This window comes from Macaca fascicularis, chromosome 2, assembly GCF_037993035.2.
Source record: "Macaca fascicularis isolate 582-1 chromosome 2, T2T-MFA8v1.1".
Lineage (NCBI taxonomy): Eukaryota > Metazoa > Chordata > Mammalia > Primates > Cercopithecidae > Macaca > Macaca fascicularis.
The window spans coordinates 152,151,945-152,170,869 of record NC_088376.1 but is presented as its reverse complement, the minus strand read 5'-3'; the positions used below and the strand labels follow the sequence as shown (position 1 = coordinate 152,170,869).

The 18,925-nt window shown below is 51.5% G+C and overlaps 1 protein-coding gene across 2 annotated transcripts in view; it reads left to right on the top strand.

The window, feature by feature from the left end:
• Positions 1 to 18,925, top strand: part of WNT7A (Wnt family member 7A) — a 57,908-nt gene that overhangs the window by 11,106 nt on the left and 27,877 nt on the right. For both annotated transcript variants that reach the window (XM_045385705.3, XM_005547886.5), the window contains exon 3: positions 10,705 to 10,976. In XM_045385705.3, coding sequence (XP_045241640.2) covers positions 10,705 to 10,976 — 272 coding nt within the window. The remainder of the gene's footprint in view (positions 1 to 10,704; positions 10,977 to 18,925) is intronic.

Sequence of the window (18,925 nt, the reverse complement as noted above, 5' to 3'; positions counted from 1 at the left end):
CCTTTCTTTCTTTCTTTTCTTTCTTCCTTTCTTTGTTTCTTTCTTTCCTTTCTTTCTCTTTCTTTCTTTCTCTCTCTTTCTCCCTTCCTTCCTTCCTTTCTCTCCCTCTTTTCCTTCTTCCTTCCTTCCTTTCTCTCCCTCTTTTCCTTCTTCCTTCCTTCCTTCCTCTCTCCCTCCCTCCCTCTCTCTGTTTCCCTCTTCCTCTCTCTCTTTCTTTCTCTCTCTTTCTTTCTTTTCTTTGTCCCTCTTTCTTTTCTTCCTCTTTCTTTCTCTCTTCCTTCCTTGCTTTATTCCTTCCATTCTCTCTCTGTTTTCCTTCCTTCCTTCCTTCCTTCCTTCCTTCCTTCCTTCCTTCCTTCCTCCCCTTCTCTCTCTTTCCCTCTTTCTTTCTCTCTTTCTCTCTCACTTTCTCTCTCTCTCCCTTTCTCTCTCTCTCACGTTCTCTTTCTCACTTTCTCTCTCCCTCTTTGTCTCTTTCTTTCTTTCTTTTTCTTTCTTTCTTCCTTCCTTCCTTCTTTCCTCCCCCTCTCTCTCTTTCCCTCTTTCTCTTTCTCTCTCACTTTCTCTCTCTCTCCTTTTCTCTCTCTCTCACGTTCTCTCTCTCACTTTCTCTCTCCCTCTTTGTCCCTTCCTTCCTTCCTTCCTTCTTTCCTTCCTTCCTTCCTTCCTTCCTTCCTTCCTTCCTTCCTTCCTTTCCTTTTCTGTCAGGGTCTCGCTCTGTCACCCAGGCTGTAGTGCAGTGGTGCAAATATAGCTCACTGCAGCCTCCACCTCCTGGGCTCAAGCAATCCTTCCACTGGGATTACAGGCACACGCCCCCTCACCTGGCTAATTCTTTTCTGTTGTTTTGTAGAGACAGGGGCCTCACTGTGTTGCCCAGGTTGGTCTCAAATTCCCAGCTTCAAGCAATCCTGCCTTGGCCTCCCAAAGCAATGGGATTACAGGTGTGAGCCACTGCACCCGGCCATTTGCTTTTCTTAAATAATACTGTGACCTCCCTCGAATTCACCCCCAACACAACTTGTCATCCACCTCTGTGAGCCTCCTTCATGTCTCCCCTGCCTCTCCCTCCCTGGCTACGCTTTCCCTATCTTGAATCTTGAGTTTCCCATTCCCTAGTTTATTTATGTTTAATATATCATATGGAGATCTTCCCCCAAAGTAAATGACTTCATTTTGGTTGGATTGAATTGCTATTGTGCCAAGCTCCTCCCCTAGTGGGGGGGCAGCTCCAACCCTGGGACTGGCCAGCTGCATGTCTGCTCAGTGAGTGGGTGAGAAAGACAATCTCAACAGCATCCTGATCTGCACTTCCCTGAGAAGTGATGAGGTTGAAATCTCCTCCTGTATTTACTGGCTGTGCATGTTCGCTCTTCCATGAGTTATCTCTTCATGCTTTGTCCCCATTTTTCTGTTGGGTTGTGGGTTCTCCCATTGGATTTGGCCAGTGTGGTTGTAGTCACAGTGCAGGGAAACCAGGGTTAGACCAGGCAATGCCTCGGGGTGAGTGGGTTCCTCAGGATGAGTGGGTTCCTCAGGATGAGTGGGCTGTGGGGGGCTTCACTCTATCTTGTGTCTTTTCACTGAGGATCAGTGTGGACCAGGAGCCAAGACTGCCCTTTCTCATCCGTCACTTCATTGGGTCCTTGGCACCCCTGAAAGAAAGTGTGTCCACCTCCATCTTGTTCCTGGGAGACAGGCTATGAGCCAGGCAGAGGGTGTCCAAGATCATGTGGCTGTTTCGTGGCAGAGCTGAAATCGGTCGTGAGTCCCCCCTCGCTGGAGGGATTCTTCTGTTTGTGCGATCCTGCCACAGGTGAGATTCTCAAGTCTGCTATGTATTTGAGAACCCCTTGGCTTGTTGCAGGTGTGGGGCTGCCAAGTGAGTACTGAAATCAGAGTCACATGGCCAGGTTTGCATCCCAGCCCCACCCTTACCTTGCAGATGACTTTAAGTGAGTACTTCACCTTTCTGACAGTCTGTAGAATGGGGGAGCCAAGCACCCACCTTACTGGGTGGTAGTGGCATTACATGATACGGGGTGTAAGAGCCTGGCACATTGTTATCCGTTGGTAACATCCCCTCCCCGCTTCCAGGAGGCCTGTGTGCCGTGTCATATGCACACAAGCTCAAGGAACCGGGGACCCACGCTCTAGGTTTTCTTGGTGATTACCAGTCTAAGCTGACCGTTTTGACTCTACCTCCAAACTATATACCCCAATCTGTCCAGTTTTCACCACCTTCACCACCACCTCCCTATTCAAACCGCCATCTTCAGATACTTGCTGCCTGAACAATGACATCAACCTCCAAATGCACCCCACCTCCTCCCTTTCATCCTGCAACCTATGCAGCCATCCAGCATGACATCTTCTCCATGTTGCTCTGAGTGTGGCATCCTGCCGTGTAAAACCCTCCCGCGGTTTCCTGTTGTTCTGAGAATAAAATGCACACCCATTCCCTGCTCCTTTATGGACCTATGCCAAAGTCCCTCCCACCTCAGGGCCTTTCCTCACTGTTCCCTCTGCTTGGATGCTCTTTGCCAGCTTGACTCACTCCCTCTGTCTTTCTATCCTCTGCTCACCTGTCAGGCCTCGGAGAAGTTTCATTACCTCCTCTCCAGTGTACACCGCCTGTCCTTGTCCACTCTCACTGTGTAGCATTTTTCTTTATGTCACTTTGTTACTCCAGGATGTATTCTCTAACTTGCTCATCTGTGCAGCGATGTGTAGTGGTTCAGCCCTGACGCTTCCCGCTTGGTCATTTACCAACAGTGGGCCTTGACCAAACGGGAGTGATAATGGCACCATTCTCACAGGTGGTGGGAGGATGAGGTTGCTTACTGCGCTCAGAACAGTGCCTGGTACACAGGAAGTGCCCATACATCGTAGCTGTGTTGTTATTATTGTGTGTCTCTCTGGCCAGAAGGCAGCTCTGTGAGGGATCAGGGGCCTCTGATCCAGTGCCTGGGACATGGAGGATACAGTCCCCGTTGGGGTGCTCAGTGGATCTAGGGACACCATGAGTACCAGAGCAGCCCCTTGCCCCAACTCTTCTCTGCAGCAGAAGATGACACAGAGGGTACTTGGGAGAAGCCGCTGAGTGATGGTGGGCAACCTGTCCTCTCCTGCATATGCAGGTCTCCACTCAAGAGACCTCCTGGAGGTGGTCTTCTGGAGGAGGTCTTCCTGGACCATCCTGCCCAAGACAGCATCCTCCACCCTTCCCCGACAGGGCACCCTGCATGGTTGTCTTTAAAGCACTCACCACTTTTGGAAGTGACTTTGTTTACTTTTGTAAGAACCCATCTGACATTAGTCTTCTCTGCCATCATGAGGCTCCATGGGGCCCAGATCTGCTGATCCTCTTCTCCCCATACTTCCAGCATCTGTCCTGGGGCCTGGCACACAGTAGGTCCTCATGGAACACGTGAAGAAGTGCATAGCCCCCAGGCAGGCCAGCTCCTTTCTACCTTGTGTGGCCCCAGTTGCTCTGAGCCCTTGAAGACAGGCCTTGCTTTGTTTATCTTCTGAATGCCGGGTCTGGGAGCACCTCATGCACAGTAGGTGCTCCATTTTCTCTGTCGTGTGAGTGACTGCTGTTCATTTCTCACCCCAAATACAAAACTGCATGTTCATTTCTGCACATTTTCTTTGAGATCCATCCTAGCTGGGCAGTCTCACTCATCAAGATCTTTTTAATGTCAATTTGATCAACCATTCTGTTAGCTCTCCTGCCCATCTCTGCATTGGCTTAAAATGGGATAAAAATGTTGACTAGGTCTAGTGCCTAGGAAAGACCGTTATGGCATGATTCAAGAGGAGCTGTGCCCAGGGTCTGCTCAGCAGATCACCATTCCCAGGCTCCACCCACTGCCTACTGCCAGCTGCCCTGGGGAGAAAAGGACATTCCCATGGGTGTCCTTTTAAAATGGGGGAACTCAGCATGTTATACTGCCTGCTCCTGGAGAGTCAGGATGCCTGCCAGCATATTAAAGGTGCTGAAACGTCCTGCGGACAAGACAGCAGCTTGAGCTGACTCAATCTGGAGGGTCCACTCATTTCCATTCTTGGACTCACTGACTGTCTAGTGGAGCTGCTCTTCAGGGGCACACACACTGGGGAATATCACCCTGGAGACCCTCACAGATTGACCATACTCAGAATGTGGTTTATACATCAACTTGGAATCTACCAAAAAGTATATCCACCTATCACCAATTTCCATAGCTTTCCCCAAGGGTACAGAAGAGGCACATCCTCACTTCTGACATTGCCATGGGCAGTGAAATCCATTCTAATCCACATTACCATTGAAAATCCCTTCAATCATGCATAAAATTCAGAATACCTGTGTTTCCATACAAGTACAGGAAAGCATGCACATACATGTAACATGTATATATGGCAATGTGTGTATATATATGTGTGTGTATATATATGCAGTGTATAGAATGAAGTGTATATATCCACAATATAAGTATATAATATTTTTTTTTCTGGTACATTTCGTTCAATTTATGCAAGTTAAACATTCATGGGATAAGACTCCTCCACTTGTATGTCCACTCATTTATTCACGTCTTCATCCTACAGGTATTTACTAGAATCTCTGCAGTAAATGCTGGGGTGCAGGCTCTGTCCAGGGCACTTGCTGTCCGGCGGGGACACACTAGGAAGACAAGGCTGAAAAGTGCTCTGAGGATCTAGTGGAAGAGAAATAGGCACTGGGAGATGAGCACAGAAGCTGCCTGTACGGGTCACCTGAAGTAGGGGCCGTCCACAACCCAGGAGGGGAAGGGGAGTGGCAGCAGGAAGGGCTTGGCTGGGTGACCCAAACAGGAGCCCTGGGATCCAGAGTGGCTTGGCACGAGGGACTGCAGGGCGTAGGGTAGGGAGGGTAAAGAGGCTGGGGGAAGAGGTGGGACCAGGCATCCTGCAGGGTTTTGGGACCAGCCTCAGGGGGTTTGCTTGGGAGGGAAGTTGTCAGAGGTATTTAATCAGAGGAGAGACAGGATGTAGGAAGATAATCAAATTCCTTGCACACACAGAAAGTTGCTATGTCTCCAGCATTATCATCGGCAAAGAAATGGTGATTTCCCGCCGTGTGCTGCTGGGGATGGGTGCATTCTTTTCCACATGCTCACAGCCTCCTGTTTGGTACCCCCCTGCCGGAATTTTTCCAGGGATGGGCACAATGACCTAGGAGTCAACCCCTGGAGTCCACCCTCCTCTGTCTACAATCTGGGAAACTCTGATGCATTTCTGGGCTTCTGCCTCTGTAGAATTTGTCGCCACTTCTCTTGGGCAGTCACTTGAGCAGCTCTCTCCTCTCCCCAAGGTGATGGCCTGGGCTGAGGGTCCCATGTCTGGGGATCCCTACGTCTAGGAGTCCCCACATCTTGCAAAAAGGACGCCATCATTTTACTCATTTGGGCTGTGGGAGTGCAACACATGTCTGGTGAGCTGGTGAATGCTTAGAAGGATGGATTTGAAAACCTTTCCAGTGAGAGAGACAGAAGCAAGGGGCGGGCCAGCTCCATTTTCTCTCTGCCATTTCTTAACAATGCGCCATCTTGCCCAAGCAAAAGACCTATTCTTTCCTTATTCTTGCTTAGAATGCAGCTAACAAAGGACTTTTTGTCTCGTTTGCATTTTTTTTTGCAAGCCTCAGTTCATCCTGGGTTTTAGCTCTCCTGACACTATTCTCTGAGATGAGTCTTTTGTTATAATGTTCTCTTCCCAGCTTTCATATGGTAGACAGGCAGGCAGGCAGGCGTGCGTGCACATGCAACATGCACACACACACACACACTTGCTTTCACATGCACATTCATTCATTCAACTGTTGAGGCTTCACAGATAAATAATCCAGTCCCCCACAGCCTAGTGGTGAGAGGCTGATCATTCAATTCAGTACAAAATAAGGATGGACAGGGTGCTGGGCCACAAGTGGAGGGAAGGGACATTTGGGAGGCACCTCAGAGTAGGGAACTTTGGAGCCGTGGCTTGATGGATATGATGCTAACCAATAATGCATCTAGTAAGAGCTATTGTTTATTGGTCCCTTACCGAGTGCAGGCTGGGCTTGTCACGTGCATTTGGTTATTTAATCCTCCTAACAACCCTGGGAGGTAGATACTTTGTTATTCCCACTTTATAAATGAGGAAACTGAGGCCTTGAGAGGTGAGTTAACTCACTCAAGGTCCCACTGCCAGGAAAAGGGAGCCAGGACGTAAACCCAGATTTATCCACCTCCAGGGCTCTGCTTTAACTCCTGCGCTACATTCCCTGCCCCTTAGCAGGCAGATGGAACAAGGAAGACAATTGCAGGCTGAGGGAACAGCATGTGCAAAGCCGTGAAGCCAGGAAGGAGCAGATGCTGACCGTTGGCAAGTGGTCAGCAGCGTGCTCTGGCCTTGCTCAGTAAGGAGAGAGACCCTTGGATGGAGAAAGACAGAGGCTGGGGCTTGCACACACCCCTCCCCAGTTTCCCTAGCTGTGGGCCTGTTACCTTAGCAAGCTCAGCCCAGACACAGCTCCCTGCATCCCCAAATCTTCCAGTTATTCATTGTGAGGCTCCCTGCTTCCTCTTGATGAGACAGCCCCATGTGGCATTCTGAGCCCAGAGGGGCTATGAACTGCCATGCCATGGGGCTGGCAAGTGCAACCTTTTTCCATCTGTATATTTTCCAAATCATATATTTCAGCTTGTGTCACTGCAGATTGCTTGCTCTCTGACCCATTGGCTTTAAATAGCAAAAGAAAAAAAAAATACAATGCACTTTGTGGTTTCCAGTAAGATACCGTAAATACACCCAGATAATATTCCGGTGCAAACCATTTACAGTGGCTGCACAGGGCGGTGGAATGGAATCTTTTGGGCAGGCTTGGACATCAGTTTATTTCCTCTATACCCGCTGGGATCATTATGGAGCTGGAACCACAGAGGGCGTCAGCTGGGCTCCCCATTTTCATCTCAGTGATAATACGTATCGTTCTTTATCAAGCACCTTCTGGGAGCTCCACAGAGGCTTCATTCCACAGAGGTCTCATTTAATTTTCAGGACTTGGCGATGTCCTCCTAAGGGTTCCCACTTCACAGATGGGGAAGCTGAGACTCAGAGAGGCAGAGTCCTTGCTTGGGGCTCCCCCAGTGAATGAGAAGTACACAGGAGGGACTGACAGGTTCCATCTTACCTGAGTTCTGAGCTGAAGTCACCTGGGATATCCCAGGAGGGAAGGTCTCTGGGCTTCTGGATGAAAACTTTACCTGGGAGATGTGGGTGGATTGAAAGGTAAGGAGGGCATGGGGGAGGTGAGGGAGCCCGGGGGATCTTCTGGTCTTGCTGAGTCACTGGTGACCTTGAGCAAGTCTCCCATCCTCCTTGAAGCTATCATTCCAGTAGGAGCCCCCTGGCTTTGTTTCTGTGGCTCTAGGAATCTTTTCTCTGATTCTGGGGAGAGGAAGGGCTGGCAGAATCCGTACCTGCCCTCAGCCTCACCTCCTCCGGTGTCAACCTGGCTCACCGGCTCCTGCCACTAGCTGACCACACCACGTCAGTGCCATCACTCAGGCTACCACTTGGCCTGATGCCTTCTCTGCCCCTAGAGAGCCCCCTGACCTCTCCGCTCAAGTCACCACCCCAGATGTCCCCCACTCCCATCACTGCCCTGTGTCACCTCCTTCAAAGTCCTCAACTGCCACGGAGTGGCATTATCCTGCTGCCTGTCCTTCTACAAAGGCAAAGCCATGTCTAAACTCCTCATCTGACTTTCCTCATGTCCTAGAACAGTGCCTGGCACATAGTAGATGCTCAAGAAATATCTGATGAATGAAGGAATAGATGGCTTGGTCAAGGAGGTGGAGGGGAGGGCAGGATTTGAGGGAGGTTCTTCCTCTGCTCCTGGGCAGGACGGAGAGGCAGGCCTTTCACAGCAGGCTGTCCCCACTGCTGGGATGGAGGATCTGATCCTGGAGGGCACACAGGCCATGGTGGCCAAGCCCAGGGTTCACTCACAGGCTCCACATGGATGATCTGGGCAAGAATGTAGGCCTGGAGTCAGTAGGACTGGAATGGTTCTCAAGACCTTGAGGCAAGGGAGTGGGTCCAACTCTGGGGCCAGCTGTCCAAGTCTGAATCCTTGCAGGTTGTATCACATGGGCCTCAGTTTCTGCATCTGTAAAATGCAGATAATAGCCCCCACCTCATGCGTTGTTGCCATATATTATGGATCTATATTCAGTGCTTAGAACAGAGCCTAGTGAATAAGAAACATTTCGTATGTCTTTGCTTAGCTTTTTATGGACTATATGCCATTGGGCATATGATCTCATCCCATTTCCACAGCAGTAGAACAGACCACCCTTGCAGGTATCTCCTAAGAGAAATGAGATGGCATTCGGGAAATTACCCACCTGAATGAAGGGGCTTCCCCAGATAGATGAGAAAAGGGCGGTTCTCGGAGCAGTGAGGGTGACCAGGGTCCAAGGGAGTTCTCTGGAGTGGTTAGGCACAGCAGGTGACCTCCAGGTTTGCATCCTAACTCTTCCTGGGCAAGTCAGCTCATCTCCCCAAGCCTCAGTTTCCCCACCTTACCTGGGATGAGTAAAGGAGGCAGACATGGATGGAATCTGAGATTTATTTTAAGATTCCAGAAGCTTTTTCTGCTTTCTTTCTACCATCAAACCCTGTTCTCAGCTCAGCAAGCCATCCAGTTTGAATGGTTTTGATAAATTATTTATTGATAAGTTTTAATTGATAACAACTGAATGCCATCTCGTTTTAGAAGTGCATTTTGACAAGAGTTGATTATGGTGGTAGGGCTGGTACGGGGAACAGAAAATCAGCAGCTAAGTCTAAAATGGCAGGGAGCAATAAAGGCCATGGATAAAACAGAGGCAGGGCAAGTTCTTCTCTGTACCACCCAGTAGCACCTATAATTTCATCAATTATTATAATTATAATGCTCACTACTGTTTGTTTAAGTACCTGCTAGGTGCCAGGTGATGTCTACCTCTTCCTACAGGGTAGTTGCTAATAACAGATGAGGAAATGGAGGCTCAGAGAGGTTAAGTGACTTGCCCGAGGTCACACAGCTTTTGGCGGGGTTGAAATTGGGACTCAGGTCTGTCTCACCCCTCACACATTTTGGAGGGTGTTGGAGACAGTGGGAGTGACAGACATGGTCCTTGTCATCTTGTAAACCTGAAATTTGGCTGGGCAGACAGACACTGGATGAGCCTCTGTGTTATTTTTTTTTTTTTTTTTTTTTTTTGCCTCTCTGTTGTGACCTTCAGGACATTGTGAAATGGGACTCAGCAGGGACGCCATGGGTGGGCTGGCATGGCACGCCACGGCAAAGCCAGCCCTGGCATGGGGAAGCTGTCCAGTTCAGCAGGTGGACAGGCCTACTTTCTGCAGGGTGGGAGGGCAGTGATGGGGCAGCGGACAAGTTGTTTGTGTCTGTCCCTCCTGGGGAGGGAGGTTCCAAGGCGAATGGGAAGGTGGGTGGGGAAAGGACCTCCCTGAGCATGGGACAGAGTGACCTAAGGCTAGAAGCAACTTGGAGCAAATCATCCACCTCCTCACTCACTGCTTAAGCCATCTCCATCCTGGCATTCTGAAACACCTTCTCTGGCCCCCCTTTGCCTGCTCCGGGCTCCGGGGCCTCTTCTTCCAGGTGCCTTTCCTGAAACCCACCCAGGCTACATGAGAGCGAACTTGCCCAGTGCTCCTCAGGACTTATCCCACACACAGGGCTTCCCGTAGGTTGCTTTGGTCAGTCTTCACCCTGTAAAGTAGACATAGCCCTTGAACCCATTTTGCAGGTGAGGAGACTGAGGTCCAGAGAGGCTAAGAGGCTAGGTGGCAGCACCATATTCACACCAGCTCTGAGTGACTGCCCGTCCCACGCTGTCTCCTGCACCCCAGCTGCTCAGGACCCTGCCCCTCCCCTGGAGATACTCACAGTCCAGTGAGGGGGACACAGAAGAAGGGAAGGGATGGACATCTGAAATAGCAGGTGACACACAGAAGGAGTAATAGTGGCCACGAAAACAAGAGTTAGGGTGCAGGCAGGTTCCATAAACGAAACATGGGGCCAAGAGCTTTCCATGGACAAACTCTTGTTCTCTCTCATTGCCATGAGAAAGTTACCAATGATATGTCTCCATTTTACAGCCAGAGGGACTGAGGCGCAGGGAGGGGTAGTCCTTGACCAATAGTCACAGAGCCAGGGATTGATGTTCCTGGGATTTAAACTCAGGCCTTCTGGCCCCAGAACCAGTGCCCTCCGTGGGTGTTGGGGAAACGCTGCTTTACGATGCTGTGAGCTTTATGCACGTGTGCAGGTTACATGGTTAGGTCAAGGGTGCTTGGGAGTGGGGAGTGGGAACTGATGGGCTAGAGGGGTCCCCCCCCCATCTGGCTTTCCAGATCCTGGGCAGCCAGCCCACATACATTCCTCCTTTATTGCCCAGTTGACTCCCCAGGTTCTGGGGGTTGAATGGATGTGTGCGTAATGGCAGTTGCTCAGCTCATCATCACCCTAAGAGGGAGCTTTGTTGCAAGTTAGGAACGGGTACACAGTCGAGCTTTGGAGAGCCATTGCATTGAGCTCAGCCTCACTCCTTAGTCAGGCCCAGGCTTCTCTCAAGTGCCTGGGACCTGACCCCAACTTGTCTCCTCTCCTCCTCGCAGGGAGCCGGGAGGCTGCGTTCACCTACGCCATCATTGCTGCCGGCGTGGCCCATGCCATCACAGCTGCCTGTACCCAGGGCAACCTAAGCGACTGTGGCTGCGACAAAGAGAAGCAAGGCCAGTACCACCGGGACGAGGGCTGGAAGTGGGGTGGCTGCTCTGCCGACATCCGCTACGGCATCGGCTTCGCCAAGGTCTTTGTGGATGCCCGGGAGATCAAGCAGAATGCCCGGACTCTCATGAACTTGCACAATAACGAGGCAGGCCGAAAGGTAGGCAGCCAGGGAGGGCAGCTGGGCGGCGCTCGCGGAGATACTGCGAAATGACTTGTTCGTAACACCTGGTGCTGGGTGTCTGGTGAGGAGCCACAGGGCTCTGCCCTCAGCCTCACTCTGCTTGGCGTTGGCATCAGCTTGTGGCTGGTTAGGATTTGTGTATGGCACAAAGCTTGTCAGCTATTAGAGAGGTTGGATAACTGAGTCTCCCTTAAGACGAATTGGATGTTACTCAGCAAGGTGGAAAGAGGGACAGATGTGGACTCTTATCCTCGGGAGGAGCCAAATTAGCCTTTCTCCCTTGCTCCCTTGCTCCCTTCCTGCCTCCCTCCCTGCTTTTTTCTCTCCCTCCTTCCCTTCCTCCCTCTTCTCAGGCTTCTGGCCACATCCTGTGTGTCAGAGCCTCCCAGGTGGCCTTGGTGAGTCACACAGGGGAATTGCTCACCTGGTCTACCCCAGGACAACGTCCTGGGGGAAATTACGAGGCCCTGCCTGTCTAGTCCCATGGCTGGGAGCTCCTGCCCAGGGTGGCACATCCCTGCAGGGGTCCCAGCTGCTCCCTTCTCCCTGATTTTGTGGTCAGATCACCCTGCAGGTCCCAGGTCCCAGGCTCTCTCCTGCCTTGAAGCCCTCACTTCCTCAAGGCAGACAGGAGGAGGACACATGGCTTCCCTCTCCCAGCCTCTGTTTCCTCACCCACAGCTCTCTGACTGGGCCATGGTGAGAATTAAAGGAGAGAATAGCACGTGACCGGTAGCAAGTCAGGGTCAGGGTGGATCCCACGGGAGTGTGTTCTGTGAGCCACACAGCTCCACTGGGTGTGAGGCTTGTGGCTGTTGCTCTGTCGTGCTGCCATGAGCCCATGGGCGACACAGACACTGGGAACTGTCAGAGGCTGTAAGACCAATCTCAGTGGGCTTCCTGGAGGAGACAGGCCCCAAGAAATGAGTGAGGTTTGGCTAGGCAGGGAAAGGAGGTGGAAGCAGCCAAGATCTGGTGAGCTGGGGAGGAATGGACGCAGGCCCAGAGGTAGGGGCAGGGGGCCAGTTGGGGACCACACTGACCAGTCTGTGAGCCCCTGACAAGGGAACCCCTGCAGGATGGGGCCGAAGCAGCCTTGTGTTCTGCACCTAGATCTGCTTATGGCTGCCATGTCCTTGTCCTTCAGGTTTCAGCCATGATGTCCTCTCTCCAGAGAGGCTTCCCTTCCCATTCCTTCTTAGCCTTTTCTCCAAGCTTGCCTTGTTCTGTGGCTTTCTCCCCTCTCTAGACTGTAAGCATACTGAGGACAGAGGCCTGGGGTGTCTCAGACACAGCAGCACTCCAGAGCGTGGCACACAGTACGCACTCTACAAATATGTATGGAGTGAACGGATGAGTGCCTTGTAGTTGCTGGTGAGCCACTGATGGTTCTGGGGCAGGAGAGGGGCAGAAGTCATAGACCCTTGGGAGGCAGAGGGCTACCTTGAGTGGGGTCAGGAGCTGGGTCTAGGTGGAGTGCAGGCCAGGCCTGACCTGATGTTTCTGAGCAGGAACAGCCCTCCCAGCTCAGGAAAGCCCAGTGGAAGGCCATACATCCCCCTGCCTGCCCAGTGCTCTCTGGTTAGGGAGGACCCTTGAGGATGGCTTTCTAGAAAAGCACTTCTACAGACACTATGTATTTCCTGAGCCAAGAGGCGGGACTGCAGACTCCCCGGTGTGTGCAGAGAAAGGCCTGAGTCACCACCCGTCCCGCCCCTTTGTGCTATATAGGGGTGGAAATGGAGGCTCAGAGAGGGTGCCAGCTGACCCGTGGGACTTAGGTCAGTGACCACACACACCACTCAGCCAGAGCACACCAAGGTGGTCTTCTGGCCTAGCCCCAAGTGGCCAGACACTCACTTGCTGCCTTGAGACACCCCAAGGGCCCCGACAAGGGCACGAACAAAGACAGCCACCAGCTGCTGTGGGTTCCAGCCCCTCTTGCGACCTCAGTTTCCACATCTGTCGATTGGGACTATGACCCTCTCCTTGTTCTGACCGGTGCCAGTCGGTTCCCCAGGATTTTGCAACATGCCATTTACTCGAAGGCATGGGACCCCACTCAGAAGCCCCCTCCCAGCAGGCTGCCGTGGGCCCCACGCATGGCAGGGCTTGGGAACCGGCAGGAGCAGAGGGGCCAGCCTGCCGCTGCTCCTGGCTGAGCGCCTCGGAAAGGCTCGCAGATGTGTTTATCACCCGCTCCCTCGCTCCTGCCGTGAGGAAACAAGACTCAACCTGACCACAGGCTCTGGGGCTTGTTGGCAGCTGGTGTGAGAGAAGGGGAAGCGGGGAGGCCAGGGTGGGGGCGGCTTCTGCAGACCTGATGAGGGGCTGCCCCAGAGCTGCAGGGGAGCCCTCGACTCCCCTGGCAGATGAGGAAGAATCAATGCCGCAGGGGCGTCCTGCCCTCGCAGGTCTCCAGTTCGAGTCTGAGCCCAGCAGGGTGTGGGCCATGGGGCAGGGGCAGCACCTCAAGGAGGCTGCGGGGCATCCCCCCCTTTCCCTCATTGTCTCATCAGTTGTGTGGTCTGCAGGCCGAATCAGAATGGTTAGGTGCCAATATCTTTTGGCGAGGTGATTTTAGTATTATAGCTTCCCCTATTGGCAGTTCGGGGTCTTTGCACTTTGGATTGAAATCAGTGGTTGCTCAGGTTGGGGTCTTAGAATACGAAGTTCACATCCTAGCGTGTGATGTGTGGAATCATAGGCTCCCCAACTGGGAGGAAGGGAAGAGTCAGAAGCATTGTGTTGAAATCTTTGGATGGTGGAATCTTTGTGGCTTTGAATAATTTCTTTCCAGCCTTTTGGGCAGCAAGGAAATTATACCCAGTTTTTGCCCTCAAGACTAGATGCTCAGTCTAGTGAGAGAATCAGGTCCAAGAAGCAAAACTTGTGATTCAGAGCTACACACTGTAGGAGAAACGTGATGTAGAAAGTGAAGAAAAGAGGTCAGAGGAAGAGCGGTTTGTTTCCTCTTGAAGTCTGAAGAGTGCTAGGCAGAAGAAGAGAACTCTTAGCAGGGCTTTGAAGGCTTAGGAGTCCTCCAGGTTGACAAGGCATCAGGAAGGAAGAGGGCAGTTCAGGCAGCACAGGCATGTTTAAAAGCACGAAGTCCTAACAAAGCATGCTGTGAGGGCTCCACGTGGCCGAGGGTGGGGAGGACAAGTGATGAGGCTGCAGAGGGGGCTAGATCCTAACACACAGCCTTGAATGCCAGAACAAGGAGTGGGACTTTGTCTCAGGCCAGAGGTGCCCAGAAGAGGCTTTGGTGGCGCAGTGCTTGGGCAGGTTTCTGACCTGTCTGGGATAGAGTGGAGAACAGAGTGAAGGGGCTGTGGCCAAGGTTGGTGCCTAAACCCAGCAGGGGCCTCGGGGCGCATGGCTGGGAAGGCTGTTTAGGAAGCATAATAGGTAGGAGCTGCGTCAGGTGTGTTTGGGGTGGAGGAGCAGGGTGGTAATGGAAGCCCTGGTCTTTGTAAGATTGCCCGGTGGGAGGGTTAAAGGGGAAAAGGAGGAGAGAGCCTGGGCCACAGCCTGGGCAAATGGGTACTGGGACAGGAGGGCTATGGGAAGGGAAGGACAGTCAGGGAGGTTGGAGGAGAACCAGGAGAACCTGGGCCTTCTGGGTGCATTTGTGAGTGCGTGTAGACATCCCCCTGCAGGAGTGCAGAGAAGCCTGGGCAGCTGCGAAACCCAGCCAAGGGCCAAGGATCTCCAAGCCTCCATGACAATATTGTACTTGGCAGGCCAGGCTTTCGAGGCCTTACTGTACAGAGAGAGAAGTGCACCAGGGAGCTCTGGGGGCCTGGGGGAGGGTGGGAGCCCTCAGCAACCCCTTCATGAGAGTGTGGTGACTGAGCCCAGGAGAGGCAGCCCTGGGGATGGGGGCCCAGCTGGGACGGGGCTGGCCCCTGCTGGAATGCGCCGCTTGCTCCAAGGGAGGTGAGCTCAGGGGGATGGAATTCCACCGAAGTGAAAAGTCACCTCCCAGTCCCTGCCCAGCCTCTTGCACACGGAGGGGTGTCGGTCTTGTCCCTTCCTGCCCTGCCCCGTCTGGTCCGGGTGCTCCTGGGAGCTGGATTCCCACCCCTGCCCTGGCCGCAGGCAGGCCTGTGAGTCAGGGGACACCAGGGACCAGCCCCTGGCAGCTGGGGCGGAGCCCAGATAAGGCCTGCTTAGCTATGCTCCTCTCTGCTGTCCCGAGGGCCACTTGCATATTTGACCAGATAGAGTGGCTAGTGGTGGCATGTCAAGGGCCTGAGGAGCCAGGCCCCACCCAGCCCGAAGCTGACTGGCCAGGCCAGGCTGGGAGGAGGCATCCTCAGTCTGCCATGCCCTCCATTCCTGCCCCGCCCCGGGCACAGTTGTGGGTTCTCGCCCTTGCAAATGGAAAGGCTTGCAGCCAGGACTCAGGGGACTTGGAGCAGGAATGGTCTTGGGCACATCTCAGCCCTTCAGGGCCTTGGTTTCTTCCATGGCAGGGGCTTCTTTTCTTTGCTCCCAGGAGGGTCTCCAGGTCTGACATGTGGGCTGGGGAATGACATGGGGTTCTTGGGACCATTGTACCCCAACCTTGTCTCCAACTTCTCTCCCACACACACCACCTTCCAACAACACACTCCTGCAGTCAACCAAGCTTGTTCCCACCTAAGGGCCTTTGCACAGGCCGCTTCTGCTGTCTGGAGAGCTCTTTCCTTGAATCTTTGCAGAACTAGCTCCTTGTATTCCTTCAATTCCCCGCTCAGATGTCACCTTACCAGGGAAGTCCTCCCTAACTTCCCTCCTCCGCTGTCTGTCTCATCTCCTCCATCACCCTGCTTTACTTGCATGTGAAACCACCGCACAGAATGATCTCATTTGCACAGCTCTTTGTGTCTTTATTACTTGTTGCCTCCCACTGCAGTGTCAGCACCATAGGGTAGTGATGGCCTAAGTTCACCTCTAAACTTAGAACAGTGCCTGGCACATAATAAGTGCTCAAGAAATATTTGTTGAGTGAACAAATGATTTGGCAAGTGCTTGCTCTTTCTTGGGGGGATTTCCAGGAGCAGGGTTGCAAGGTATAATACAGGACTCCCACTTAGAGTTGAATTTGATATAAACGAAAGTACGTCCCAACTATTGCACAAGACATATTAAAAAATGATTCACCATTTACCTCAAATTCAGACTTAACTGAATTTGTATTTTTGAATTGAGCTGATATTGAGATAATTGTAGATTCACATGCAATTGAAGAATATGAAGAGATCTTGTGTACCCTTTGCCCAGTTTCCCCCAATGGTGACAGCTTGCAAAACTATAGGACGACGTCACTACTAGGATGCTAATGCTGGAACAGTCAAGATGCAGAGCACACAATGATCCCCAGGTTGCTCTTGTGTAGCCACTTCTACTTCCCTTCCCCTTCCGAATCCCCAGCAATCACGAATTTCCTCTCCACTTTTATACCTTTTTTATTTTAACAATGTTACATAGGTGGATCTGACAGTATAACCTTTCCAGACAAGCTTCTTTTCATTCAGCACAATTCCCTCAAGCCTCCTTCAAGTGTTGTGTATCAGTAGCTGGTTCCTTTACCTTGCTGAATAGTATTCCAGGGCACAAAGGCTCCACAGTTTGTTTTGCCATTCACCTGTTGAAGGATATCTGGGTTGTTTGCAGGTTTTGACTATTACAAATAAAGCTGCTGTGAACATGTATGTACAGGTTTTTTGTGTGTGTGTGAATGTAAGGTTCTATTTCTCTAGAATAAATGTCCAAGAGCACAAATGTATGATGGCTGTATGTTTAACTTTATAAGAAAGTGCCAAACTGTTTTCTATTTTGTGGGAGAGTGGTTGTGCCATTTTATATTCCCACTAGCAATGTGTGAGTGGTACAGTTTCTCCACATCCTCACCAGCATTTGGTGACATCACTGTTTTTAAAATTTTTTGGCCATTCCTATAGATGTATGTTATACCTCATTGTGGTTTTGACTGGCATTTCCTGAATGGCTAATGGTGTTGAATATCTTTTAATGTGCTTATTTGCCATCTGGATAGCCTCTTCAGTGTAGCATCTGTTGATGTCTTTTTGCCTATTTTCTAGGTAGGTAGTTTACTTTTTTAACTGGTGAGTTTGGATATTTCTTTATAGATTCTAGCAGCTAGTATTTGGTCAGACATGCGATTGGCAAATATATTTTCCCAGTCAGTAGCTTGTCTTTTTATCATCTTCATAGGGTCTGTCACAGAGCAAAAGTATTTAACTTTGATAAGTTTTCATTGGTAAGGTCCAATGTATCTATTTTTCCTTGAATGGACTGTACCTTTGGTATTATCTAAAAACTCTTTGCTCAGCCCTAGATCCCAAAGGTTTTCCCATTTTTTTTTCCTAAAAGTTTTATGTTTCACATTCAACTCTGTGACCTGTTTTTAAAAAAATTCATTAATTTAAAAAACTCAATGAAAATTTATTTCTTTTTTAAGTTGGAGTTACATTTTTATTTATTTTCAATTGTGGCAAAATATACTTAGCATGAAACTTGCCATGTTAGGCATTCTTAGGTGTGTACCCCAGTGGCATTAAACACACTCACACTGTTGCGCTGCCATCCTCACCTTCCATCTCCAGAACTTTACCATCTTCTCAAACGAAGACTCTGTCCCTGTTAAACAACCACCTCCCATGTCCCCGCGCCCCACCCCAGCCCCTGGCACCCACCTTTCCACTTTCTGTCTCTTTGAATCTGACTGCTCTAGGCACCCCACATAAGAGGCATCATATAGTTTTTGTCCTTTTCCATCTGGTTTATTTCAGTTAGTGTAATGTCTGAAAGGTTCTGTGATTGCTTTGAATTAACTTTTCTATGAGGTGTATGTTTAGGTCGGGGTTCATTTTTCAGCCTATTTATGTGCTAAATCCAGGAACCCTCCCTAGCCTCCACTGTCAAGGACAGTGGCCTCGGCACAGTGCCAAGGAAAGCTGTAGGATTGTTTTAGAGCTGGAGATTCTCTCTTCTGTGGGCATTTGATCAATGAGAGACTGAGACCCTGACCTGGAGGGGCCCTGCCAAGGCCACACACCAAGGGAATGGAGAAGCAAGAGCTGCACCTAGGGCTTGGCTCCCGGCTCAGACCTCCCTTCCGCTTCCTGGAGCTGGCCAGGGCCGGGGAGCTGAGCTGGATGAGAGGCTGAGGTAGGGGCCAGGAGGTCCGTGGTGGGCTTGAGAAAAGCTTAGTGGGATGACCAGGCCAGGGTGTGTGGGCCCAGAGGAAGAAGCCCAGACGAGACCAGAGAGGAAGCTACCAAGGACGGGTTGGAGGGGGACCAGCCCAGGCTGGGGCGGAGGGTGCCCACGAGGCCTGAGGTTTGGCCAGTTTTCTCCAATGACACAGCAAGGGCAGGGCCCAGCCAGGTCCTGTCAGTGATGCCACTGTGATAGCAGTGGACAGTACCCAGGCAGGAAGGGGATGAGATAAGAGAGGACGCATGGGTAGGGGCAGGAGCAGCCCTTCCCACAGAGACTGGAAACGTCTGTGGCCCCAGCTTCATGTGGCCTGGTCCCTGGCATCCCACTTTGCTCTGGGCTAGTAAGACCACCCCACCCCCAACCTGGATGGATGTGGGCAGCAGGGGCAGGCCCTGAGGAGGCGCTGAACACCCAGGCCTGGGAGGAGTCAGGTGGCTCAGCTGTGATTGGAGCAGCCTCAGGAAGGTGTCACAATCCTGCAGTCCCTGAGGACTGGGGGTGGTGTGGTTGGGAGGGTGGCAGGCAGGACCAGGACCCACAGAATGGAAGAATATGGGGAAAAGGCAGCTCAAGTGAGAAGGAACTTACTATCAGGAAGCGGGATGAGGTCCCTGTCAGAGCAGGTGGTATAGGTGGAGGGAAGGTTTTCAATTGCCTGGAGAATATGGACATGATTCTAATATCAGCAC